Raw genomic sequence first — 22,626 nt, forward strand, 5'->3', positions numbered from 1 at the left:
TAAGTATCGTAGCTCTTCCGATTCAGAGAGGTTTCTATTGGTTTGAATCATGTTGGCAGCACTGTGCCTCCATCATAGGATATATTCTCCTTCTTCCGTCGTCGTCTTCTGTCCGTTTACGCAACAGAGGGCTGTGTTCGAGGTACCAATCGTCCTCCAAGTTTCGACAAGTTTGAAAGTGGTGTAAATCAAGAAAATATGCTGCGACTTGTGGCTGGTCGTGTTTGCGCGACTATGAAGACGGCTGCCGTATCCAGGACGGCAGCTGTCGGAGCACAGACTTCGAGAAACATGAGCCATGGTCATGAGGAGACCGACGAGGAGTTCGACGCTAGATACCTCAATTTCTTTAATCGCAACGATATTGATCACTGGGAAATTCGTAAGGCAATGAACGATTTAGCTGGTACGTATTCAGTTAACTTGGGAGCTAAATATTATTGAATTCATTGATCGTTTGAACTGTCTTGAAATTACTGCATTATGTAGTTGCGAATAGCCAAGCTGGCATTTATCCAAATATTAACACATCGTAGTTGAGGGATTTATAGTTTTTCTTGAATTAAATGCACAAATATGACAATACGATCTGACTAATATTATCAATAATTATATGTAGTTAAGTATATTGAGTTCATATATTTTCTGATGCTATTATTTTATTTAATAGGTGTTGATACTGTGCCCGAGCCCAAAATTATCATTGCCGCATTAAAAGCTTGCAGACGGTTGAACGACTTTGCTCTAACAATTAGGTTCTTGGAATCTTTGAAAGAAAAGTGTGGTAACAAAGTTAATGTAATCTATCCCTATATTCTACAAGAAATTAAACCTACCTTGGACGAATTGGGTATTAACACTCCTGAAGAATTGGGATACGATAAACCAGAGTTGGCTCTCCAGTCTGTGTATGATATTCACTAAATTATGATTCATAGGTTCCAGAACTAGTCCCAATACATAGAAGGTGCCTCCACTATGGCTAATCATTTCAATATAGTTTAATTATTTGTAAATTCAGTGTACTATGAATGTACCCATTGTCAACATCTATAAAATAAATAAAAGATTAAAGATTCTGTTATCGGTATTTGAAAAAAACTTATTGGACCCATCCAGCCAGCAGAAGACTCCTGAAATCAAAATATTGAGGATAATAGAATTGAGTGATATGCGTATATTATATTTTTAATATTTTTTTTTCCTGTCGGTTCTTTACGTTAGTTCTAAGATTTTAATGCGACTCATTTGACTTTTTACACCAAAAATAACCAAAGCAGAAAGGCGACACAACGACGACATATTTACAAGTTACATTACATGATACACGGCAATAAAGTCATATACATATATGTCTATAATAATCTAAAATGGTGATATAGATTCTGTATCTCAAACGACATTGAAGTTAACTTATATTTTGTAAATTTCACCGTGAATGAAAATGAGAGAAAAATAACGTGTAATTCTTAACATGACTCTATGTGTAGATATTTATGGTAATATTATCCTTTATGATGGCCATGACCTTAAAATAGTACAACAATTAATTCCCAATAATTGTGATCTTTTCTAATGATAGTCGTTATTAAATTTAGCTACATTTTCTATAATATTATAAAAACATCTTTTTTTGTATTGTTACACCTGATTACAAGGGCAGTTTGTTGTTTCAATGTTACGACATTCTCTTTCTAAGGTACCTGTTGTCAAAACAATGAGTGCAATTCTGATTTTAAGAGGAACTTCATTTTAACTTGAGATCCACAGCTCTGTTGAAGATTGCTCAACGAGCACAAACGTCATCAACAATTATTAAAAATATAATCTAAAGCATTATTATATGAGCCCAAACACATCACATTGCACATTGGAATTATATATTCCTCATACCTATAGAAATTGTTTATTATAAATTAAATTATCCTGAACACAAAAGAATCCTGGTAGACTAGAGTTCACATAGTGATTATAAATATTACATCCGTGCGTAAACTCTACACCGCAACATTGAAACAAGATTGCACGCGAAATAAAATTACTTTACCTAAATTTAAATACAATAAATACCATATAAAAATGACTCGGCGCTTAAATGCATGGAGATGCTGTTTTAAATAAAACAGCAATTTCGAATCATGATTTGGGATGTTTGACCATTTCGAAATGCAGTACAGAGCATTACGACGATTAATCAATTACAATACCAAAGATACATCCAGGTTCTATTTGCATGCCTGTACTGTTCAACGACATCAATAAAAGATTCTGTTGTCTAGGCTCCATTGTGTAAGAAATAAATAAATGAATAATAAATATTCCACTCTCGGTTTCTATCGAATTATACTAGTACATCATACTTACACGTGTCATTTAAAATGCATCAAACATCCAATTAAAATATAATCCATTATAAAATAAACACAATTAGGACTACGACCGCAGATCATTTGGTGTGCATTCGAATTTCGAATCCGTACATTTGATTTTCAAAAAGTTACACCTTATCCTATTTGTACCCGTCAGAAATACTTAATACCCCTATTAGTGCTTAAAAAAAAAATTAATCGTGAAAATGTTTCAATACATTGCAATATATATGTTTACAGATATATACATATTATATATATATATCTGCGGCAGAACAAAAATATATCGTAAGTCTTGAAGTATCAAACGTCATAACGCACTTCCAATAATGGATTCGAATTTCAAAATTTTCATTCACAACGTTACATCGAGTCAAAAGTTCATGGATTTCTTCATGGATGAAAAATAAACTACGGAAAAGTAGCGCAACGATATAATCCTTTTCTATTACAATAATCGCGTTTCTGGCATTAACCCGTTGGATTAAAATTAATTCAATGACTAATCCGACATTGTACTCTTTTGGACCAGTGTTCACCTCTCTGTTTCGCGATACATATTCGTGTAAAATTCATTGGATTCCCGAAGAATCTCGAAAACGATAAAGCATCACTGCATCTCAAACGCAATGCAGACTCTGGTCTGTGCATTTAAACAATATATCCAAATTCTGTATAATTCAATTAACTATGACTAGATCAAATAATAATACTTAATGGAAACACTTTGGTAACGTGCAAATGACTTAACTACACTGACCGCAAAGACACTTCAGCCGTAGCTGATGATCATTCGCTCCCGCCATACATCATCAGAGTCAGCGACTTTGATGACAGGCACTACCACTAAGAACAGTCGATCTCAAATCAACCTTGTACATCCATACCTAATTAGACAATAACATAAAACGTAGTGACATTCTAATCCAATGAGTTAAAGACCGCACTGTGTTGTCGCCCTTTTGAAATATAGAACACGTTCCTTAGCAGCGATCGTTGTCATTATAGATCTACCTAGAGGTAGAGTGGTGACTGATAAGAGACAAGAAGATCGATTTTGATCAGTGACAGGAAAGTCATTGTATACAATGTATGTAATTCATCATCACGGTCTCGTTTAATTAGCACACCACTATCACGCACCAGGTTCATTATGCTGGACCTACGTTGTACGAGGTCAAAGCAATGACAATAGGACGTGATTATTCAGGACTAGAGACGGTTTGCTGCTGTTGGCTGTCCTCGTCCTTAACGACCTCAGCCTGCATGGCCTTGGTGAGGACGTTGGCGTCCTTGAGCGAGATCACTTGGAGAACCTGGTGCTCGCCGGCTGCGTTTATCATTGTCATCGGATGACCTTGAATCGTGACAGCCTCGATGCTGGTCTCGCCGTTTCCAGGCTCGACCTTCGGCACCTGAACCATCGGGGTCACGACCTGCATGGTACCATCGCTCTGGATGTTCGCCACCATTGTCTGGTACATGCTCGCGGAAACTGGTACCGTGATCACTCCTGATACTGATACTGGGTAGCCTGAAACATCCAAATTACTGTCCTGGTCTTTTGCCTGCGCTCAGGCAAGTGTCTGTATGGCGAACTGGAGATGGAATTCTTGTGGGAGCAATAGACAGGGTGGATGATGAATGAATTAATGGATTTCAGTTAAAATTGTAATATTTCATTAACGTTACACTTACAACTTTTCTCATTTTTTTTTCTTTTCTTTCCTTTTACGAATAATCATACAACTCAGCTCTTTGGATAACCTTTTCTTTTTTTAAACTATTAAAAATTATTTTAACTATTGCTTAGAAACGCTGATCGACAGTAAGGATACAGTGATACGCATCTCCAGTTCGTGACACAGTGATATTTCTCTTAAAAAATCGTAAAACACATATTCTCAATGAATTCTCTATTATCTAACATTGTACAAGAAATACAAAAATAATAGTAATGCCATTAACAGGGTGTGCTAAAGAAAAGTAAGCATACTTACTATGTTTCTATTAAAGTTAAATAATAAACCTAACGACTCATGCTAAAAATACTTTGTATATATTAAATTACCTTCTTTCTGGCACACCCTTTTAATACAAATTAGAAGAAGAAAAAAAACATAGTAATGTCGATATCTACTTGAGAAGTATAAAGCATATCGCTAGGGCAGCACTCGCGAAAAATGTTTACGAACGAATTATCAGTATCAATGTAATAGTTCATTCACTTGGAATTATTCGTAGAATGATTAACGAGCTTGTGAACACCCTAAGCGAATTCTGCCCGAGATAGAAGTTCACAACAAAATACAAAATAATAAAACATCAACAAAAAAATACTCTATGTACAGCTGATTTATTTCTCTGTGATTCTTTAAAGTAAATTATTGATATTCGATAGTAACAGTGGTAATAATTATAAAACAGGTGGTGGCGGGGTAGGGTAGGTTGTTTTTTTATCTCTGCTATCTGACGACTCGGAAAGTTTCTTTATTCATCATGTAATTCGGCGTTTTAAGAATCCATGCGATAGTCCACCGTCTAATTTTATTCGGAAACGTAACACGTAGCATTTCATCACGACTAACACTGTACACCGAGAGCATAAGCGATTTAAATTCGTTAAATATTAAGAATATTAATAATGCAGAGTCGATAGTCTGAACGAATTGTGATTTGTATTTGTACTGTGTAAATATGTACACAAGAAATATACATAGATACTTTCATCCCTAACCAGTATGCGCATTTTTACGCACTTAATAAATATTACGCTGTCGCAGTCAATCATTTTCATTGTAGTCAGAATATCGTTCGGTATAGAACAAATGTATTCGATTTGTCTAAATCATTTAAGAATCGCGCCTATATTGCGAAAGGGTCTTGGCTCCCAATTAGTTCGGACAATGGGCATTCTGCTATAAATGTTACACGCCATTGATTTATACCACATACTATCTTATCCAATGACTAAATTCTCTTATTGCATAATCGTGGAACATTATCGATTCTCAAAGACAAAATAAAATAAAAGCATCGTCTATCTCCACGTGAAGTTGCAGTATATACAGTACCAAAAGACATTAACTAGTCAAAACTCTACTTTGTTGAACAAAGTAGTGGAACGAGTGGGTGTCATTCCCAAACGGAGTGCTGTAGACAGCATGCAAAATAATAAAGAATCCTGGACCAAGCCATTAAATCACTGCTCGAGTATTTCCTGGCCGGCGACGGTGCAGAGCCTATAGAAAACAGTTTTACCGTGTCCGTCTTCTCCTGTGAGAATGATCTGGCCATCTTGGCCTAAGGTGGCCTCGGTCACGCTATTTAGATCAACTGCGACACTGCCTTCCGCCCCACCGGCTACTTCTGCGAGGGCCTGTACCTCTCCCTGACTTGTATGGATCTGAACATAATACATGACAAAGTATCCTTTAACATTTGACCACGAACATCGAGTGCGATAATCGATAATCATTTAATTTATAGTAAAAATCAGTCATTACTTTCGCCAATACAATAGTAAACCGTGTAAAGTCATTAGATTACATCAACTTACCGTAGCAACGCCTTGAACTTGGGCGGTAGTACCGTCTGGTAACGTAATGATAGGATTGCTCGGATCAACCTGTATGATGGATACCGTACCATCGGGATTAGTAATTGTTTGCAACACCGCCGTAGGATATTGTGCCGTCATCTGTTAATGAATAAAAGTTTAGATTAAAATATACACATCTCTAATTACAGTAAAAATCTTCATAGCGAAATACTAAGCTAAAGATTGACCGACATTTTCATACAGTTGATAAACAAAAATGCCTATCGTGAGCAGCATTAAGAGAAATGCAATGATTCGAGTCATGGTTCAACATCGATTACATAAAACGCTTAAAGATAGTGAACATAAGATTAGGTTGAACTCAAATAGGGGAAACTAAACACCAAACATCAACAGAAACCATACGACAATACATCGTTCAAAGTAAGGTATCGTTGATGACCCGCTTTCAATGAGAAAATCAAGAGGACAATATGATCTCGATTAACAACAACGTTATCCAAATTGATCCCAATAACAATCATGTCTGCCAATTGATTTCCTCGTCTGAAATGCACTCGATCCACTCCCACCTGAGTGGCAGTGGTAAGTGCTGTTGGTGACGCGGCAATGATTTGTAGTGGCGAAGAGTTTCCCTTAGATGAATCCGTGCTGTTGAGTCGAACAACTCCCACCGTCTGTTGCTGTTGCTGTGCCGACTGTCCACTTTGACCTTGGGATGAATGAGACTGATGCGACGAGGAATGAGGTGTTGGTTGTTGTATAAGAACATTCGATTTATCGTCCTCCTCACTAAAAGCGGGCAAGAGATCTTCTCTACCATGAAACTTGTAGCAATTAATGACGATCTGCCTGAGTGCGTGGGTCCAGGAGATCTGTAATGTAATGCAACAATAGAATTCTCAATAATATTGTTAACTGTCACCCAATAAAGATAAAGAATGCGTTCGTGATACACGAACGTACCTTCTGCTTCTCATCTTCAGATCTTGCGTCCATGCGTACATTTGCCCAGGGTAATTCTTTGGGCCACCATGGCGGTCGTGTGCTTTCTCGTCCCCAGCCAGGCTTGCCACGACCTGTGGAGTACTTTAGCATCAGAGGGATGAACGCCCTGAGCTGAGCCTGAGTCATTTTCTCAACGGGGGTGGGAATGCCATCTATTATAAGTGGTGGCAATTCATACAAAGATGGATCATCTTGAACCGGCGGTGGAGCTTGCTGTGCCAGGGCGCTTTCCAATTCTTCCATAATGACGCTCTTCAAATTCTTCACTACATCCTCCAATGGTTTGGCGCCGAATACCTTGTAACTACTATTCGGCTTTCCTGGCGTGGCCACTAATACCACAGCTTGTTGTCCAACTCGTGTCGCAAACTCATCTATCGTTTGCTATAAACATTTTTTAACGTTGTTCCAATGTTATGGTCTCGCAGTAACAACAAGAACAAAAATATCTTACTTCCTACGTTAACTCCTAGAGTAACATACAGGAATATTAGCTTACCCTGAGCTTTCTTAAAAGCCTGTTCTGTTGCCTTTTCCGGATGCTAGGATTGGTTTCGAAGCTGTGGGGACGTTTTCGCTTCTTTGCCGAGACGATTGCGGCAGCCGCAGCAACGCCAACAGGCCCTGAATACACTCATTATCAGAATCCGTCTATATCCACTCTAATACCAGACACAACGTCGCACCAATGTAATACCAATAATTGGAACCAATTACTCATGATAGATGTAATATTCTGTTTGTTTTCTTGCTTGTTATATCAGCATATAAAACATAGCAGCAGCATTACGTTGGTGGGACGTAGAACGTACAAATATCACTTTCAAACGCAAAAATGCATAAGCAACAGTGACATGGAGCGTGCATGAAGTCCAAGAGATGTCTATAGAAACAACAAGCTACATGAATCGTATATTCAAGATTTATGTAAATCCTTAGCTTTATGCACACGAATAGATTTGAAAAAAAAAAGAATGTTTCTAACTTCATGCTCTTAGACTTCTTTCTGAGAAGCAAATGCGGATTTAACTATTCAGTTCCTTTTTTGTCGGTACCTAAGTTTTAAAATCCTTCATTTTGCATAGTCTATAAACATAAAATGTATTATGTGATGTAAACAGTGAGAACATAAACATTACAATGTATAGACGTTTCTCAGAATGTGGCTGTGTGAAAGCAAATGAGGTAGAAGCACGCAAAATAATATAAAATGCATACAAGTGCAACAAAAGGAAAAACAAAATGTCCTATTATAATATAAAAATGTAATATATTTAAAATAAATTTAATTTATTATATTATCTATGAGCGTGCCTTGCATAATCAGAAATTATGATAACTTTGACGTGCAAGGATCATATTGACTTTAGAATGTTTGCACAGTTTAACTTGTATAAAGATTTTCATGTGATATTGATTACTTGGGGTAAATTATGTCTATACTGTTATAGCTTTAAACGGACCATTGTCGTTTCATTGCCTGAATGGCATTTACAACTGGAATAAAGAAATAAATTTTGGATAAATGAAAGTGAACTTTTTCATTATTTTATTAAAACACTACGAGATGAACAATGTCCATTCAATTTAATTTAGTGAAAATTGTTCAAAGGACAATTATTATGTTTTTCAATTTGGTTTCCAATATCGAGACTGTCTTGTGAGGTACTGATAAATGAAACGTACATACAAATTTTAATGATTACAAAACACGCAAAACTCATGCTGTATAAAAACGAATGATTTCCGTTAAAAAGTTTCACCTTTAAATAAGTTCTTTCATTATGCCAAATGTAGCTTACAGTTCGATAATTATAGATCCATAATATTTTATACCATATTTTCTTAAATGTTTTATTTTAACGGGAAATTCATTAAACCAAAAGCAAATTAGGGTAACGGAACAGATCAACAGGGACTCCATTTTTTTGCAAATTCTCAGCTTGTTATACCAAATTGAGTTGTTAAATAACATACTAGGAGTTGTTCCATTACATTCTCTATATAATGTCCCGGGACACTGTACAGGAATTAAATACTAATAATAAGAACAAAGTATTCATAATTGTAAGATTCTGCAGGCTGTAACCCTTGAACATTATTAAATAAATAACAAATTGACATGTGGACTTGCATATAGATTACAACCAGATGTACTTGCAAAATTCATTGATCTATGGATCAATTGAATACATTTTAGCAGTAAGAAGAATCAACGAGGGAAATATAACAGACTACCAATCTGCTTCCTGCATCTAACGATGCACCCTGTACAGCTTTTGAATTGAAAATGAGGATGATTAAAACATAAGTAACTCAAAAGGTGAAAAAGCAAAAAAATGGAAATCACCATTAGCGTGTTTGATTTGCCAACCTGCAGCTGCGAGCTGGGCCGTCACATCGTCATCCATAGCAGCACTTAAGAGGTCACCCTCTTCATAGGTTTCAGATCCACTAGTGGGATCATCATCATCATCATCTGAGAGCCGATCCATTCTGTCCAGTGTTCCGGACTCTGCACTAGGCAGAGATACCATATTCTCGTTGTCGTCACCCGTTTTTGTCTTCTTCGTTTATTGCAATACCCCGTCAAATGTGATAAAATCCTCAAGAACTTGGTTCTCCTACATCACCTCCACCTAGAGAAACAGTTATAGTTTTAATTATTTTTATCTTGTGCATTGCTGCTCTCACCATAATGTTTACAGTAGAATCTGTACACTACATATTCAGGCATTTGTAGCTCCTCACTTGTACAGTAATATTTCACAATCTGATATGTTACGGAAGCATTTTTATAGAACAACAAATATACAAGATAATATTTTCTCATGGATCAACCAGATGGAGAGTACTGTACAGCATTAAAAATGTTATCATATGGTTACCAACTGTTCAAACGAGAAGAAAAAAATATATATAAACCCACATTAATAGAGTTGATCACTATAGGATGTTGAATTTAAGTATTCATGATATGCTTAAATGAATCACCAAGGCAACCCCTTTTTAAATATCTTTCTCAACATATTACTAATTGTATACTCATATTTCGTTGTTACTACTTATGCATCGAAGTTCAATATTCACAGATTTAATACTTAAAAATAAAACTTAAGGCACTTTTATGCTTCCTTATCTATATCTAACATCAAAGTCAATAGTTTGTTCTGTGATACCTCAAATGATTTTGATAATATAATAGTCTTAAAAACCCTTGGTCAATTACAATAAAGATGGAGCAAATACAAAATGTTCAAATCATCATGTACCTTATAATTTATGTAGTATCATAGCGTAAGTATCAGAACGTAAAAATGCAAAGGTCAGCATGTCATCCAGGTGGACATAATCTAGGGTCCCATTTTAAATAATTCCATTGTAAGGGGTATGGAAACATGGAGTAGAGAAATCTTGTATAGTCTGTCTTTAAGAGATATAAGAGAGTAAACATCCGAATAAAATGCAGATTCTTGTTTATATAACAATAAATATAAAAATAGATTTTTCAAATAAAATATTGGATTAAACAAATATTTGCAAATACAGAATGATTTCCAACTGAGTAACAAGATATAAACAAAAAGTATATGATATAGAATAAAAAAATACTGCAAAATGAAGATTATGAAAACTACATAGCTAACGTTAGCTATAGGTTAGAAATTCGAGATTAGTAAAACTTCAATCGATATCGGTAGAACTATAGGTAAAAGTAATTTGAAGGGGGAGCTGAAAGCGTGAAGTTCCGCGGCAAATCGAGCAATTCGCAGAGGAAAAGACAATACTCGATGAAGCGAGGAAACGATAAAGCGCTACTTCCAATAATGAAATATAAAGTCTATCGTGTAGTTGGGCAATAGGGAAGCAGATGGTGTAAAAGGCGAAGAGAATGGGAAACCAAGTCGTGGTTAGATTGGAGTAGATCAGACTAGAGTAGACTAAAGTGGAGAACAGACAGGCTAGAGTCCTGGATGATATGAATCGGTATGAGAGGGAAGCTCTGATCCGGAGGTAGTATAAAATCGACAAAGCGGAGCGTGACTCGTAAGGCAGGAGTCGTGACTCCTGGTATGACAGCGGCGACGCGTTCAGCGCGTGAATTGACAGATGGTAGAAGACAAGAGGATGCACTTCGCCGCAAAGGGAATCGGCGGCACGGCGGTACGGCGCGTTTATCCGTAGAAAAGGGGGGCAATGAAAATGCGCAGGGCACACGCAAAAGAGTCCTCCTCCGGAGCTGCAAAGCTCATGAGCGAGGAACCGCGGAGCCATGGAGCAGGCCCAGTGAAAATCGCGAGTTGCGTACGCACCTTGTGTGTTTCGTGAGTGGTCAGGGCTCAGGGCTCAGGGGTTTGCGTCTGCGGGGAGGCCGCCGTCGGCTACGCTCACCACGCCCTACGCTCGCGTCGCGCTCATCACGTTTATAAATGTTCGCACCACTCGCCAAAGGTAGCCCCGTGTAAGTTTCACCGTGTGAGCTTCGCGACGCTTTCGCGCCCCGGCACAACGCGCACAACGGCCACCATGGACACCATGGCCAGATTCGCCAGCAGGCGTATCGATCGATTACGCGGGCCTCCATCTCCACCACAACAAACGCGGCGGCCGGGCGGCCATTTTGAGCGAGCCTGCGCGGTGCATTCCAAGCAGACGATACGAAATTGCCCTTATTTCGCGATTGCCGATCGCACAATCATCGCCCGGCTACTCCTCGCCTACTTAACAACTAATCACGCCCCTTTAATCCCTCCGCACTCACCGATTTCCCATGGAATTGCGCAGAAAAACACCAGCGACCACGGAAACACGAACACCATATACATGTATACAGTTCTGGAATAACGTGATTGGCCTGCGGCACTGGGGTACGCGTCATGGCGTCCTATCGAGGCATAACCCTATTGGCCCCTGAAACACGTGACTTCTGTCTTAGAACTCCTGAAATGATGTTAACTGCTTCGATTCCTAACCTAATCTGATACACTTGATAGATCGTTCACTATTCTTAACCAGCTGGTTTTGTGTGTGTCTCTTTATAGAGGTATAACTGCTTAAATATTTAATACTTCCCTTTTTAAAATATCCTCTAAATTTCGATTACTAGCATATTATTAACTATAGTGAATAAGGTATCCAAGTGCAATTGCTGTGCATATCAGCGGAAATAATTTCTGTTCACGTGATAAATTATATGTTTATCTTTCTTATCGGGTTGAAATTACGATGGCAAATATATATATGCGCAAACTTTGATAAAAAAGTTACAAGATTTTAATTAATGTTTTTGAAGAAGTGAACACATTTATATTCATTTTATACAGTCGTTATAGTAATTCTTATAAAATAAAAGAATATTATTTATAATTAATATTATAAAATGGTGTAAAGTAGCTTTACATATCACATCTGGGGTGGGGTAAATTATGAACATAACAAGTTCATATTCTGTGGTATTAACCAATTGGATTTCAAATTATCTTTAAATATATCTTTTTTTTTAAATTTTACCCATTGGACCAGCACCGAAATGTATGCTCTTGTTTTGTATCATTCTTTTTTACGACTACTTATCATTGTACGGCTTTAAAGCCTAGTGTATAGAGAATAAACATGTGAATGACTTTTGATAATGAAATTATGAATTTTCTTAATCCAATCGGTTAAAAATGATACCACTGTAAGGAATATCTACTTATGCACTCAAGCCCATGGTTTATTTTTATTGCATAATTTTCCAAACCAACCAGCATCGCAAAGACAAGTATTGTCTGGCTGGCAAGTCCCATTTCGACATGCTCGTGTACAAGCCGAACGTTGAGGCGACCGTCGTCCAATTTCACAATGGTCTCCCTTAAAACCAATGAGACATCGACACACATTATTTCCTTTACATTTACCCCCATTGAGACAAGGAATGACACATTTAGCTGTAACAAGATTTCATTCTAATCACATATAAGATACTAAATAAACATAATAGCACAAACTTTTGATGTAGGTATACTTACAAAATTCACAATGTAATCCAAAGTAACCCTTGGGACATTCACAGGTATCTTTCTGTATACACTTTCCACCATTCTTACACTTCTCTGAACAAATACCTAAAATTAACAAAAGAGAGCAATAAGAGTAATGCCAAAACCAAATTTATCTTTGATTAATTTCAGACAATATGTTGACCATTGAAAGAAGCGTACGGTATGCTAGCACATTTCCACAAGTAAGATTAAATCCTAAAGCGAAGAAACTTATTCATCCTATGATCAGAGTGAATCATGCCGGAGAATTGGCAGCGGATAGAATATATGCTGGACAAATGGCAATCTTAGGTATTCAAACTTTATCAAAAGATGCATGCAAAGGTATAAATCTCAAATGCATTTAAATTAGGAAAGACTTCAGTTGGCCCCACGATACAGCACATGTGGGATCAAGAGAAAAAACATCGGGAGAAGTTCGAGGAACTCATTAAAAAATATCGTGTTCGTCCCTCTTTCTTCGTGCCATTATGGGAAGTGACTGCTTTTGCTATGGGTGCTGTGACATCACTCATGGGACAGAGGGCAGCTATGGCATGCACTGTAGCAGTTGAAACAGTCATCGTTGAACATTATAATGAACAGCTACGGGTATTACAGTCTTTGGAGAAAACAGAAGGAATTGAAGAAATAATGGAAGTGATAAAAACTTTTCGCGACGAGGAACAGGAACATCATGATACCGGAATAGAAAATGAGGCTGAAAGAGCTCCTTTCTATGATATGTTAAGTTTTCTTATTAGGTCTGCTTGTAAGGTCGGTATTACCACTGCTGTTGCACTTTAAATTTCTATAGGCCCCTTAATTTATGTAATGCCACGTGCAGCGCTATGAGTCTAGTTATTAATACATCCGGTGGAAATGGGTGTGAGATTAAAATTAAATAAATACATTGTGAGATGGTAGACATAAATATATTTACCTCCTTCGCAATAAGGCCCTTGAAATCCTGGTGGGCACGAACACACCCCGGGTGCCGTGCAATTTCCGCCATTCATACAATTCGGGTAGCATAATGCTTTTTTACAATGTGGTGGACCTAGATAACCATCTGGACACGGTCCTGGATTAGGTTCTGTAAAATTATATCATAGTAAGCATTACGTGGAATCGGTCAATTAACAAAGTAGCGAACAAACAAGTATTTTATAAATCGATTCCACTGTTTTTGGGTATTTAAATAATAATACACCAATCTTTGTAAATACAACAGATCGGAATTTCAAAAAATTTATCGAGTACGGACTATTGCATGCAAAGCGACAATACATTGAATTATTTTAAGATACGCATATATATCACGTAAATTTACTGCAAGTAAGAAGGAATTAATAAACCGATCCAAATCCCTTAAATTCTATAAAAAAAACCGGAGCACTTTATCCAATAATTTACATTATTGTATCTGGTATAGCAGAATAACTATCGTACCTATTTAAAGTTTTTAACCTATCTGTACTATGTATTTAAAATTCGTGTAAATATTCGTACTGGTACAGTCAACAAAATATGTATATGCCTCGATCAATATGTACAATCGTCTCCACGTATACGGATCGACGACACATTCGGAAACGGAAGCCAAATAAAGAGCCTTGAGGATGTCAAGTCTTTATCGAACCATCCCGCTTGAAACCAAACAACTTCACGTTATTCTGTGCACGATGCACGCGCCTCGACGAGGACGTCGTGAATATAAATGAACTAGGAGTAAGATGGAAAAGAAAAGAAGAGGTAGAGAAAAAAAATAAAGAAAGAACCAGAAACTAAAGTTCCGCTCGATCCAACCAAGTTGTCGTCGCCAGAGACCGGGATCTGCCCGATTAGAAGAAAAAAGCGCCGCTTGTTAGATCGAAGCATGCTGCAAATTAGTGATGTTTGATTACTGGAGATACAGAACTGTATGTGTGAGTGGAGAATTGATGATGTTGGGCGCGACTGACGGACTCACCGCGCACGGCGCATTCTTTCCTCAGGCTGAGACTCAGCGGTGTCCCATTCAAGGGTTTATGGGTCTTTCCCTTAGCAGCCTCGATTAATAAAGAGATCCCAAACTGAGCTATTCCGGAATTATTCCCGGAACAAGGCAAGAGAACACTGAATTCTGCAAAAAAATTATTTATTTTTTTATTATACCATAGAAAAACTTTGCAATTCAAATCTGTTGTGTATCATTGTAAAAATAATTAATTAACAGTGCTATCTCTTGTAAAAAAAAGTTTACATTTTTTTTACAAAAACTATTGTATCTAGCTAGTATGAATAAGACTAGTGTGATTGGTGCTTCGCCGCACCGAACTTCACGTTCGTGTCTTATACTCATTCGTTCTAGATAGATAAAATACTATTAAAAGGCGTCAATATCCGTATTTCTTAATGATACGGGTTGACCCGATAAAAGCGTTTAATTAATTTAACCGAACAACTCAATACTAATTACATTACGTTATCTTAATCAAATGAATTGAATTGATATGAGACGTTTCAAGGTAAATTAATGTTTCCTTACCTTTTGGCCTTTTTGGCACTCGACCACGTTTTTTAATCGTAATCGAAGGTGTCTTCAATATCGACTCGTCAAGAGACTTTAATCGATAAAAGTCATAATAATATTTTTTCACTCCAGATTTCCATGTGAAATTCACATAGGATACTTCGCTCGGTATCATGGGCAGTTTACTCTCAAATTCCGGATCTAAAAGATACGAGAGCACTATACCTTCCGTGATCGCATAGATTTCCATTTCCAGACCTGTTCGGAGGAAAAAAAAACATTTATCATTTCATTCTGACAGACAGTGTTATTTTAAAAATCTTCATTGACCATCCCAAAGAGATTGATTATCTCCTAAGGAAAATTTAGTGTACTAATTGTAAAGCTTCTATCGAGGATACCAGTAATTATCTACATTAAATAATCAGCCGGAAATCTTATCTACTATTTAAGCGCTTGTTGCGTGTTAAATCATAAAACGTGTCTTCGCAAAACAAATATTGATGCCCAAGCCGGCACTACTCGGCCAAAGATAAATAAAGGAATAAAAAAGACAACAGTCTCAAATGGTTAAATATTTTTTACCAACAGAACGAGAAACAGAGTTCACTGAAATTACGTCATGATATTCATAAGTAAAAAAAAAAAGTTATTGACCGATAGCCCAACCCGTACGTAAGTCAATATTTGACAGACGTTGCTCAGACAATTGCTTGGCATATTCATGCATCGTTTACACGAAGGCGTCACAAGAAGATACACTGTGATAAACCGAAATGCAGATAAGTCCTCGAATGAGAACCATAGAGGGTTATGTCCGACAATACATCGAAAAGAATCGTGCAAAAGGTAAATTAAGAGAGATGGCTAACCTCGGTCTTGAGTAGAATGATTGGCCGAGAAAATGAAACCGATTTTAAAAATATAAGGATAAACAGGTAATGAATATATTAAGTGGATTCTATCGGCTGTCCAACCAGTTACATAGTTTATACACTTTTCCACATAGTCAGAAGTAAAAGATCGTCAAAGGGAGAATTCTAGTACAGATACGACAATATTCCGACGGAGGACGTTAGTTAACTTACCGCTGAACATTTTGACCTGTTGCTGATCTATCCAGAGAGAGATGTCACCGGTGGGCTTATGTCCATTTCCAGGACGATGATGCCTGGCACTGGTAAGGCCCGAGATCAAAAGGATCACACAGGAGAACAGGGCTGCTGCGGCCCAGCACATTTTACAGCTGTTATAAGGGGCCCGTGGTATTGCGATTTTATGCACGGGACTAGGGATTTCACGGTGCCTGATAATAGGATACTTGAATATGGTTATGTATCCTTTCCCTGAGGATGATGCTCCTCGACAGCTTAATGGACTCCACAAGCACGACACGTACCTGCGTACGTGTGACTCGCCTCGCTGCGGCAAACTAACTGACTGACTGACTAACTCAATGAGAAAAGGCCTGGAGGCTGTTTCGAGCTCTCGCAACGCGAGAGATCCCTATCTATACGGAGTCCCAATACGCTGGGCCTAAGGGTGCGTGCACACCGATTATATGCAGACTGTTTGGACCCTGGGCCTACTACTCTCTTCTTATGTAGCTCCTGAGGCTCGTGAGACTGGATGAGATATCTTTTACTCTGACAGTCTCTATTATACCCTTGGTGCTTTTCTAGATCCAGATACCTTCGCCATCAGATGCTTTACACTTTTCTTCTCTACCTGGTTTACCATCTTCCCTACGTGGCTGACCTATCCTCACTTCACCCTCGCTCCAGGGTGCTCCTTTACGAGCTTCTAATTATAGAAGCGAATTTTCATCCGCTTGAGATCCATGAAAGCTTCTCCTAACCACCTGGCTCAGTGAGTAATCATATACAAGAGTGTCAGGATCTGCTGGGAATATATAACGGGTCTCGTCTCAAGGAATATGAAATTCCTTAGGAGCCCTCCTGTGCTTCAAATACGCAGTAGCCACTCTCGCAGCTCTCAATAACCAGTTTAATACTGACATTTGGCGCGGTCTTACGCTTTTGCATTCTGTTAACGAGCTTCTTCTATCCTTCGCTTCGACCTCGTTCTCACGAGGCGTTTCATTCGCGCTTAGACTCCGATAGATTCATCTCTGCGTACAGTAATAACCATCAGCACTATTCTTATGTCGTCTCTTGATCACTGGTGTATCCATGAATTCTTTTTGTATCCGCAGGTTTAAAGAGAAGAAAACAGAGGATGTTATTTTCTTCGGAGTTACGAGATCTACAGCTTCTTCATTTACGCCAGACGTACCAGATAAATTTGTCGTTTTACAACTGCATCTGACCGTAAGGCTTATCCCTGGTACATTGAATTCTCTGAGGTAAAATTATATATTACCAAGGAAGAAAATAACTTTGAATACTTTTTTAACTTATAGATGTACATAACTCGTCCCCTGAGACGAATGCATCTTATCAAGGATTTAATTATATACGTATCAATACATCCAGTGTGTTGGTACTACTGCGCTCCTATTCGTACAAGACCATCCGGGCTTATATAAAGAAGATGAGGATATCTTCATTTTTAAAGATCTTTAGCAATGACTTCACCAACACACGAGGAAGAGGGATGCCCCGCGTACATCAAGCAACAGGTTTAAGAGGGCACTCGATGAATAGCTGATAATAGTGTCCATTGTACCCTGAGTGTTGAGGGATGGGCTGCCTAACAAATGGTCCATTGTTATCCCTCTCACTGTATCTTCTTGTACCATCTTTCACAAGTTCTGTCCAAGATCCTGGGTTACGATGGGTACCGTGGTAACAGTGTCTACAGGGCTGTTCATAAGAATTCCAAAGGGTTTTAAATAGGTCCATGTATAAGGTCTATCCGATATCTTCTAAGATAGAGATTCTTCCGGTATATTTGATTTTGACCTTCCAAGAATTGTTTTTTAGCTGAGAATCTTCGTTTCACGTGCGAACGACCTGTTGGAAAAAGATCCACACATTATAACGCAATCAGTTTTGCAGAGTAAGAAAAAAGAAAAACAAGTAGCAAATAATAAATAGAAATATCAGTTTCAATGATTCTGATTATAAACTTCCTTTCTCACTGTCAGACTTTCTCTCTCGCAAGTTTTTCAAATATTATATAAGCTTGAAACACCCTGTATATTCCAGAAGGTAGAGTCCATAGCGCAATATAATATACAATTGGATCTGTGCACATATAGTGTATATGTACTGATCGAACTGGGAAGCACTGAGCGAGGGCCGTCTGCTCAGCCAATGCCAGTTATTCTTGATCGAATGTTTTTGCTTTGCCGTCGCAAAGCTAATTGGACTCTGCAGGAATCCCGCTGAGAATATCTACAATGTTACGCAAAATCCTGAAGCATCTTCGACTCCTTAACGTGGGATGATTTTTGAAATGCAGTGATCCTATCCCTTGCGATGCCCCAGAAGATTTTGATGCAATTGAAAACATTGCCAAGAATCCAATTTTCCGGCAGAGATCCTACAAATAAAATATATTAGGAATATACAATAGATTGTCTTAATTTAATAAAAATAAAGACAGACATTACCGTTAATAAAATATAAATTATATCATCAAGAACACTGTCAGCCCTTCTCCGTGTATAATGATTGATCTTCCAATGAATCTATATTCTTCGTATACAACTTAACCTGTACAAAACGTTGTATAATTCTGGATATAAACTCGGTGTCGACATAAGGGAGATCACGATTATATTTCTGCGTCCCCATCTTACTTCATTGTTTTTTTGTTTTCAAAAGACTGAGCGAACGTTGTGAGATCAAGAGCTGGCTGTGTACAGGACAAAAAACCTGTCCCGCATAATTACATTATCGGTCACATCTCGCTCGACTTCTGTCGAGACTTCTGACTCGTTCGACCGGACCCGCTTGAGGACAATAACGAGGGCCAAGACTGCAGGGGGCCAGCTGGGACCTTCCACATCCTACTGACATGCTCCACCCCACCACCCAACTGGACAGATTGCCAGTTTTATAGATAACAGTTAAAATTATAGAATTTTATGAAAAACGTATGCACCTTCTACAAGACTGTGGCAATCCCTGCTGAATATAACTGCAAAGACCCATCGAGTGAAAACAGAACAGCATTTGACGTTCAGGACTGTCAGTAAAGTCTTGAGAGTGACATTCCTTCGGAAGGAAAGAACACTTGGCAGCTAATTAAACTTGTCAGCCTCGTTAGGAGACCTCTGGAGTAGGGTCAGGTTTTATATGAGCTCGGGGTCCTTATTGAGGTTGAGAGCCGGATATTAGGAGTCTGCGGACAGATTAGACAGTTGCTTCTTAAGTTCCACTACACAGATACTACGAGTACCTAGATTTTTAATTTTTTTATTTTTTATTTATTGACATGGGGGACGTTACACAGGCGAATGCTGGAATGCACGATACAAAGGTTGCTGGTAAACGGGTAACTTAAAGTTAAACAATATTGCTTAATATTACGTAACGCAGTAACGTTACAATATTATAATCCGCCGTATCTGCTGCACTGCGAAGAAGTGTTTGTGAATATCGTGAATAATAAACGAAAAAAATAAGGGGGTACAAAAATACACAAGAGTAAGGGAGATTCCTACAACCAGATTTTTGTCTAACTTCCGAAACCTCTACTTCGTAGAAAAATTATAGTCTAAATGGTGAGAGATACCCCCCCACGGAGGAATGCAGAAATGCGCAGACCAGTGCACATTCGTGCATTGCCCTACCGAGGAAAAATATTCGTTCCTTAACTCTAATAAGGTATAATATACAATGATGGGAGCTGTGCGCAATAGGAAAGCGCAAGTTTAAACTTTTCCTTGGCCAATGATTATTCTTAAGCCGCTCTTAACATTACATTCTAAAACGCTACACGCCAAATTCCTCAATGCTCTGTAATGACGGTCTGGACAGATGTTCATCTTAAAGGAAATAGTTTTTTCTTTAGTTTTACTAAGAGGAGCTTTTAACCTGCGCCGACCTATCAGCGTACAACAAAGTATCTATTGATTAATCAATCGCAATTAATATGTACCTAACACTTCAGAGTGTTTAGCAGTGTCTTTTTCTTTAAGCGAAGCCACTTTTTACGAAACATTATGCTAATAGAGTCTATTGACAATCAGACCCAACCGTGATTCTATGCTATCAACGTAAACGCCTCGTGGTATATAATCTGTGGTACATTTAACGTTAATCGATTACACAGAGAGACAAATGTCCAGATTGTGCTAAATACTCTGAGTATTAATTTTCATAAGCAGCAAAAGCTTTCGGTATCAAAAAGAATTATGTATGTATAACAAAATAATATAAGGATAAAGAACTAAGTATATTAAAAAAAAAAATTTGCATTATTCGCTCGTACGAAAGTACTGAAAGTTTAGTTTAGGAAAAAAAAAAAAAAAAAGTGATTAGTCGCATGGTGATAAGGGTGGAGATTGGTGTGATTGGGGGTGGGAGGAAGGGAGTGCGATCCATATCTAACAAGTAGACACTCATCCATCAAGACGTAAGCATTGGATTACTTCGTATCGTTGATTAATTTTATGACTTTCTATTTTCCTCAGAGAGTTCGGGAATAGCATGATAGAAAAATATACTAAACACATATGCAGATGTATATGTGTGACGGACTCGAATGTCGAATCATAGCGACATGAAGACACGCCTTAAGTATATACGCAATTCGATTGACAATTTTTGCAAGATTTTATGCGATCGAGCCTCGTGATTGACATTACAGTAATTTTACATCTATATATATTTTTTTCTTCCTTTTTTTTTTTCAACATCTTTCTCAATCGCAATGCAAGAAGGTTCCCTTTGTTACAATAATATTATGGTATACGGAGTAGAAGCCTTTTCCGACATCCGAGTCCTCTGTACAGGATGACCTGCAAAAAGGGCTCTAACAAATATGCATTTAATTCATCACTATCCAAGGCATTTTTCATTTTCGCACGCAGCACCTAGTCTTAGACGACTTTTCTTTTGTCTTTTTAATTTTCAATTTAAGCGGGACAACTCTGGAAATATTATCGAGGAACAATCTATGGGGAATTACATAGAGCCCCGTTACAACCATTGATTTAGCTTTGAATCCAAATACTCAAAGGTGTACCTAAATCAGGCACGACTCGTACCACGTACAGAAATATCTCTTATATTTTGGATTCTTTTTTTTTTAATTATTAGCAAAAAGTGCTTTAACATGTACGACGGTAACCGATATATTTGCTCGTGTCACTTTTGCGGACAACCTGTACGTTCGCGCTATGCATCATATGTATGACGACCTAATTAACGTTTAGCTATGCTGTACTTTAACGGAAACTTAGCGAGCACTAAGCTCTCAATGGACACGGCGTATACTTGTTACAGAACAAAGAAAAGAAAAAAGGACGAGAAGCATGCATCGAATAGGATAATAGCTGCTCTGGTGTGATCGCTTTCATTTTCGATACGCTAACGTTACTTTACTATATAATTAATATATGTCTCTATATATTCAATGTTTCAATATATATATATTAAATAATTATTATATTATTATTCTACAATCGCTAGGGTACGCTAGAAGTACAAAAGGAAAGGAGAGAGTAGACGCTGCTCAGTTTTAAGAAGTAAGAGAGAAAATACAAAAATGTACAGAGCTCGTCTTCGTCTTAGCTTCATCACTTTTTTCTTTTTCTTTTTCTCTTTTTTTTTTTTTTTTAGCAAAAGCGTTTCTCACATACAAAAAGCAATGATTAGAGGCCTTGTGTTTACTTTTAACTACTATAGTGCATTTACAATATTTAATTAATATCATATCGATCGTTAATATCCTTTGTATAATCCCTTTTCAATTTTTTTTTTTTTCTATTATACTTCGCATCGATCGTTTGTTCATTATCAAAGTGCAACGGCACTATCGTTTCGCGCAATACATGATTCGTTAAATTTGGCCCGTTGTCTGCAAGAGTAAAAACTTAATGCGCTTAAAAGTATCTTTAGAGATTATTTTGTTTTGCAGATTAAAATTACATTCAGTCGAGGCCAGACTGTGACACTGCCTCTCTTTGTCACTCTTTTTTAGCATTCCTGTTTTTTTTTTTTTTTTTTTTTTTTA

General features: G+C 37.6%; 5 protein-coding genes across 14 annotated transcripts; 3 read left to right on the top strand and 2 right to left on the bottom strand.

Moving 5' to 3' along the window:
* The first annotated feature begins 57 nt into the window (after window positions 1-57).
* Window positions 58-1,090, top strand: LOC107264030 (cytochrome c oxidase subunit 5A, mitochondrial). Its single transcript, XM_015731869.2, has 2 exons — window positions 58-406; window positions 671-1,090. Exons 1-2 carry the CDS (start codon window positions 199-201, stop codon window positions 922-924), a joined length of 462 nt encoding a protein of 153 aa, XP_015587355.1. The 5' UTR covers window positions 58-198; the 3' UTR covers window positions 925-1,090.
* Window positions 1,091-1,172: 82 nt separating this feature from the next.
* Window positions 1,173-11,833, bottom strand: LOC107263985 (DNA-binding protein P3A2). Of its 5 annotated transcripts, none has more exons than XM_015731781.2 (8): window positions 11,702-11,833; window positions 9,290-9,578; window positions 7,439-7,563; window positions 6,898-7,323; window positions 6,504-6,806; window positions 5,929-6,069; window positions 5,631-5,775; window positions 1,173-3,903 (listed from the first exon to the last, which is right to left on the bottom strand). In XM_015731781.2, the coding sequence occupies exons 2-8, from the start codon at window positions 9,474-9,476 to the stop codon at window positions 3,572-3,574; spliced, it is 1,659 nt and encodes a 552-aa protein (XP_015587267.1). In that variant the 5' UTR covers window positions 9,477-9,578; window positions 11,702-11,833; the 3' UTR covers window positions 1,173-3,571. The 5 variants fall into 5 exon arrangements, with proteins under 5 accessions (XP_015587267.1, XP_024935691.1, XP_015587285.1 ...); XM_025079923.1 differs by lacking the exon at window positions 11,702-11,833 and adding an exon at window positions 11,253-11,540 and having other exon boundaries at window positions 9,314-9,578; XM_015731799.1 differs by lacking the exon at window positions 11,702-11,833 and adding an exon at window positions 11,253-11,540 and having other exon boundaries at window positions 6,606-6,806.
* Window positions 11,270-14,591, top strand: LOC107264013 (5-demethoxyubiquinone hydroxylase, mitochondrial). 3 transcript variants are annotated; one of them, XM_015731857.2, is made up of 3 exons: window positions 11,270-11,401; window positions 13,113-13,274; window positions 13,336-14,591. In XM_015731857.2, the coding sequence occupies exons 2-3, from the start codon at window positions 13,118-13,120 to the stop codon at window positions 13,767-13,769; spliced, it is 591 nt and encodes a 196-aa protein (XP_015587343.1). In that variant the 5' UTR covers window positions 11,270-11,401; window positions 13,113-13,117; the 3' UTR covers window positions 13,770-14,591. The 3 variants fall into 3 exon arrangements, with proteins under 3 accessions (XP_015587343.1, XP_015587327.1, XP_015587334.1); XM_015731841.2 differs by lacking the exon at window positions 11,270-11,401 and adding an exon at window positions 11,605-11,807; XM_015731848.2 differs by lacking the exon at window positions 11,270-11,401 and adding an exon at window positions 11,847-11,983.
* On the bottom strand, window positions 12,224-16,921 carry LOC107264005 (protein shifted). 2 transcript variants are annotated; one of them, XM_015731820.2, is made up of 6 exons: window positions 16,566-16,921; window positions 15,493-15,735; window positions 14,884-15,087; window positions 13,906-14,058; window positions 12,951-13,046; window positions 12,224-12,869 (listed from the first exon to the last, which is right to left on the bottom strand). In XM_015731820.2, exons 1-6 carry the CDS (start codon window positions 16,714-16,716, stop codon window positions 12,643-12,645), a joined length of 1,074 nt encoding a protein of 357 aa, XP_015587306.1. In that variant the 5' UTR covers window positions 16,717-16,921; the 3' UTR covers window positions 12,224-12,642. The 2 variants fall into 2 exon arrangements, with proteins under 2 accessions (XP_015587306.1, XP_015587317.1); XM_015731831.2 differs by having other exon boundaries at window positions 14,935-15,087; window positions 16,566-16,898.
* Window positions 16,922-17,227: 306 nt separating this feature from the next.
* On the top strand, window positions 17,228-18,168 carry LOC112493652. Of its 3 annotated transcripts, none has more exons than XM_025080000.1 (3): window positions 17,228-17,346; window positions 17,693-17,823; window positions 17,900-18,168. In XM_025080000.1, the coding sequence occupies exons 1-3, from the start codon at window positions 17,318-17,320 to the stop codon at window positions 18,145-18,147; spliced, it is 408 nt and encodes a 135-aa protein (XP_024935768.1). In that variant the 5' UTR covers window positions 17,228-17,317; the 3' UTR covers window positions 18,148-18,168. The 3 variants fall into 3 exon arrangements, with proteins under 3 accessions (XP_024935768.1, XP_024935772.1, XP_024935777.1); XM_025080004.1 differs by having other exon boundaries at window positions 17,693-17,807; window positions 17,900-18,061; XM_025080009.1 differs by having other exon boundaries at window positions 17,693-17,842; window positions 17,900-18,035.
* Window positions 18,169-22,626: the final 4,458 nt, after the last annotated feature.

The sequence above is a fragment of the Cephus cinctus genome, unplaced genomic scaffold (assembly GCF_000341935.2).
Source record: "Cephus cinctus unplaced genomic scaffold, Ccin1 Ccin1_scaffold0013, whole genome shotgun sequence".
Classification (NCBI taxonomy): Eukaryota; Metazoa; Arthropoda; class Insecta; order Hymenoptera; family Cephidae; genus Cephus; species Cephus cinctus.

Excerpts from the sequence above, each read along its gene's own strand:
- LOC107264030 (XM_015731869.2), top strand. The coding sequence starts at position 199 with ATGCTGCGACTTGTGGCTGGTCGTGTTTGCGCGACTATGAAGACGGCT. Across the intron at positions 407-670 it reads GGCAATGAACGATTTAGCTG|GTGTTGATACTGTGCCCGAG; the intron begins GTACGTATTCAG and ends TTTATTTAATAG.
- LOC107263985 (XM_015731781.2), bottom strand. The coding sequence starts at position 9,476 with ATGGTATCTCTGCCTAGTGCAGAGTCCGGAACACTGGACAGAATGGAT. Across the intron at positions 7,564-9,289 it reads GCAAATCAAACACGCTAATG|GGCCTGTTGGCGTTGCTGCG; the intron begins GTGATTTCCATT and ends GAGTGTATTCAG. Across the intron at positions 3,904-5,630 it reads CACAGGAGAAGACGGACACG|GCTACCCAGTATCAGTATCA; the intron begins GTAAAACTGTTT and ends TGGATGTTTCAG.
- LOC107264013 (XM_015731841.2), top strand. The coding sequence starts at position 11,711 with ATGGAATTGCGCAGAAAAACACCAGCGACCACGGAAACACGAACACCA. Across the intron at positions 11,808-13,112 it reads GATTGGCCTGCGGCACTGGG|ACAATATGTTGACCATTGAA; the intron begins GTACGCGTCATG and ends GATTAATTTCAG. Across the intron at positions 13,275-13,335 it reads TGGACAAATGGCAATCTTAG|GAAAGACTTCAGTTGGCCCC; the intron begins GTATTCAAACTT and ends CATTTAAATTAG.
- LOC107264005 (XM_015731820.2), bottom strand. The coding sequence starts at position 16,716 with ATGTGCTGGGCCGCAGCAGCCCTGTTCTCCTGTGTGATCCTTTTGATC. Across the intron at positions 15,736-16,565 it reads ACAGGTCAAAATGTTCAGCG|GTCTGGAAATGGAAATCTAT; the intron begins GTAAGTTAACTA and ends TCCTCCGAACAG. Across the intron at positions 13,047-13,905 it reads AGGGCCTTATTGCGAAGGAG|GTATTTGTTCAGAGAAGTGT; the intron begins GTAAATATATTT and ends TGTTAATTTTAG.
- LOC112493652 (XM_025080000.1), top strand. The coding sequence starts at position 17,318 with ATGAAAGCTTCTCCTAACCACCTGGCTCA. Across the intron at positions 17,347-17,692 it reads TCTCCTAACCACCTGGCTCA|GTTTAAAGAGAAGAAAACAG; the intron begins GTGAGTAATCAT and ends TTGTATCCGCAG. Across the intron at positions 17,824-17,899 it reads GACCGTAAGGCTTATCCCTG|ATGTACATAACTCGTCCCCT; the intron begins GTACATTGAATT and ends TTTAACTTATAG.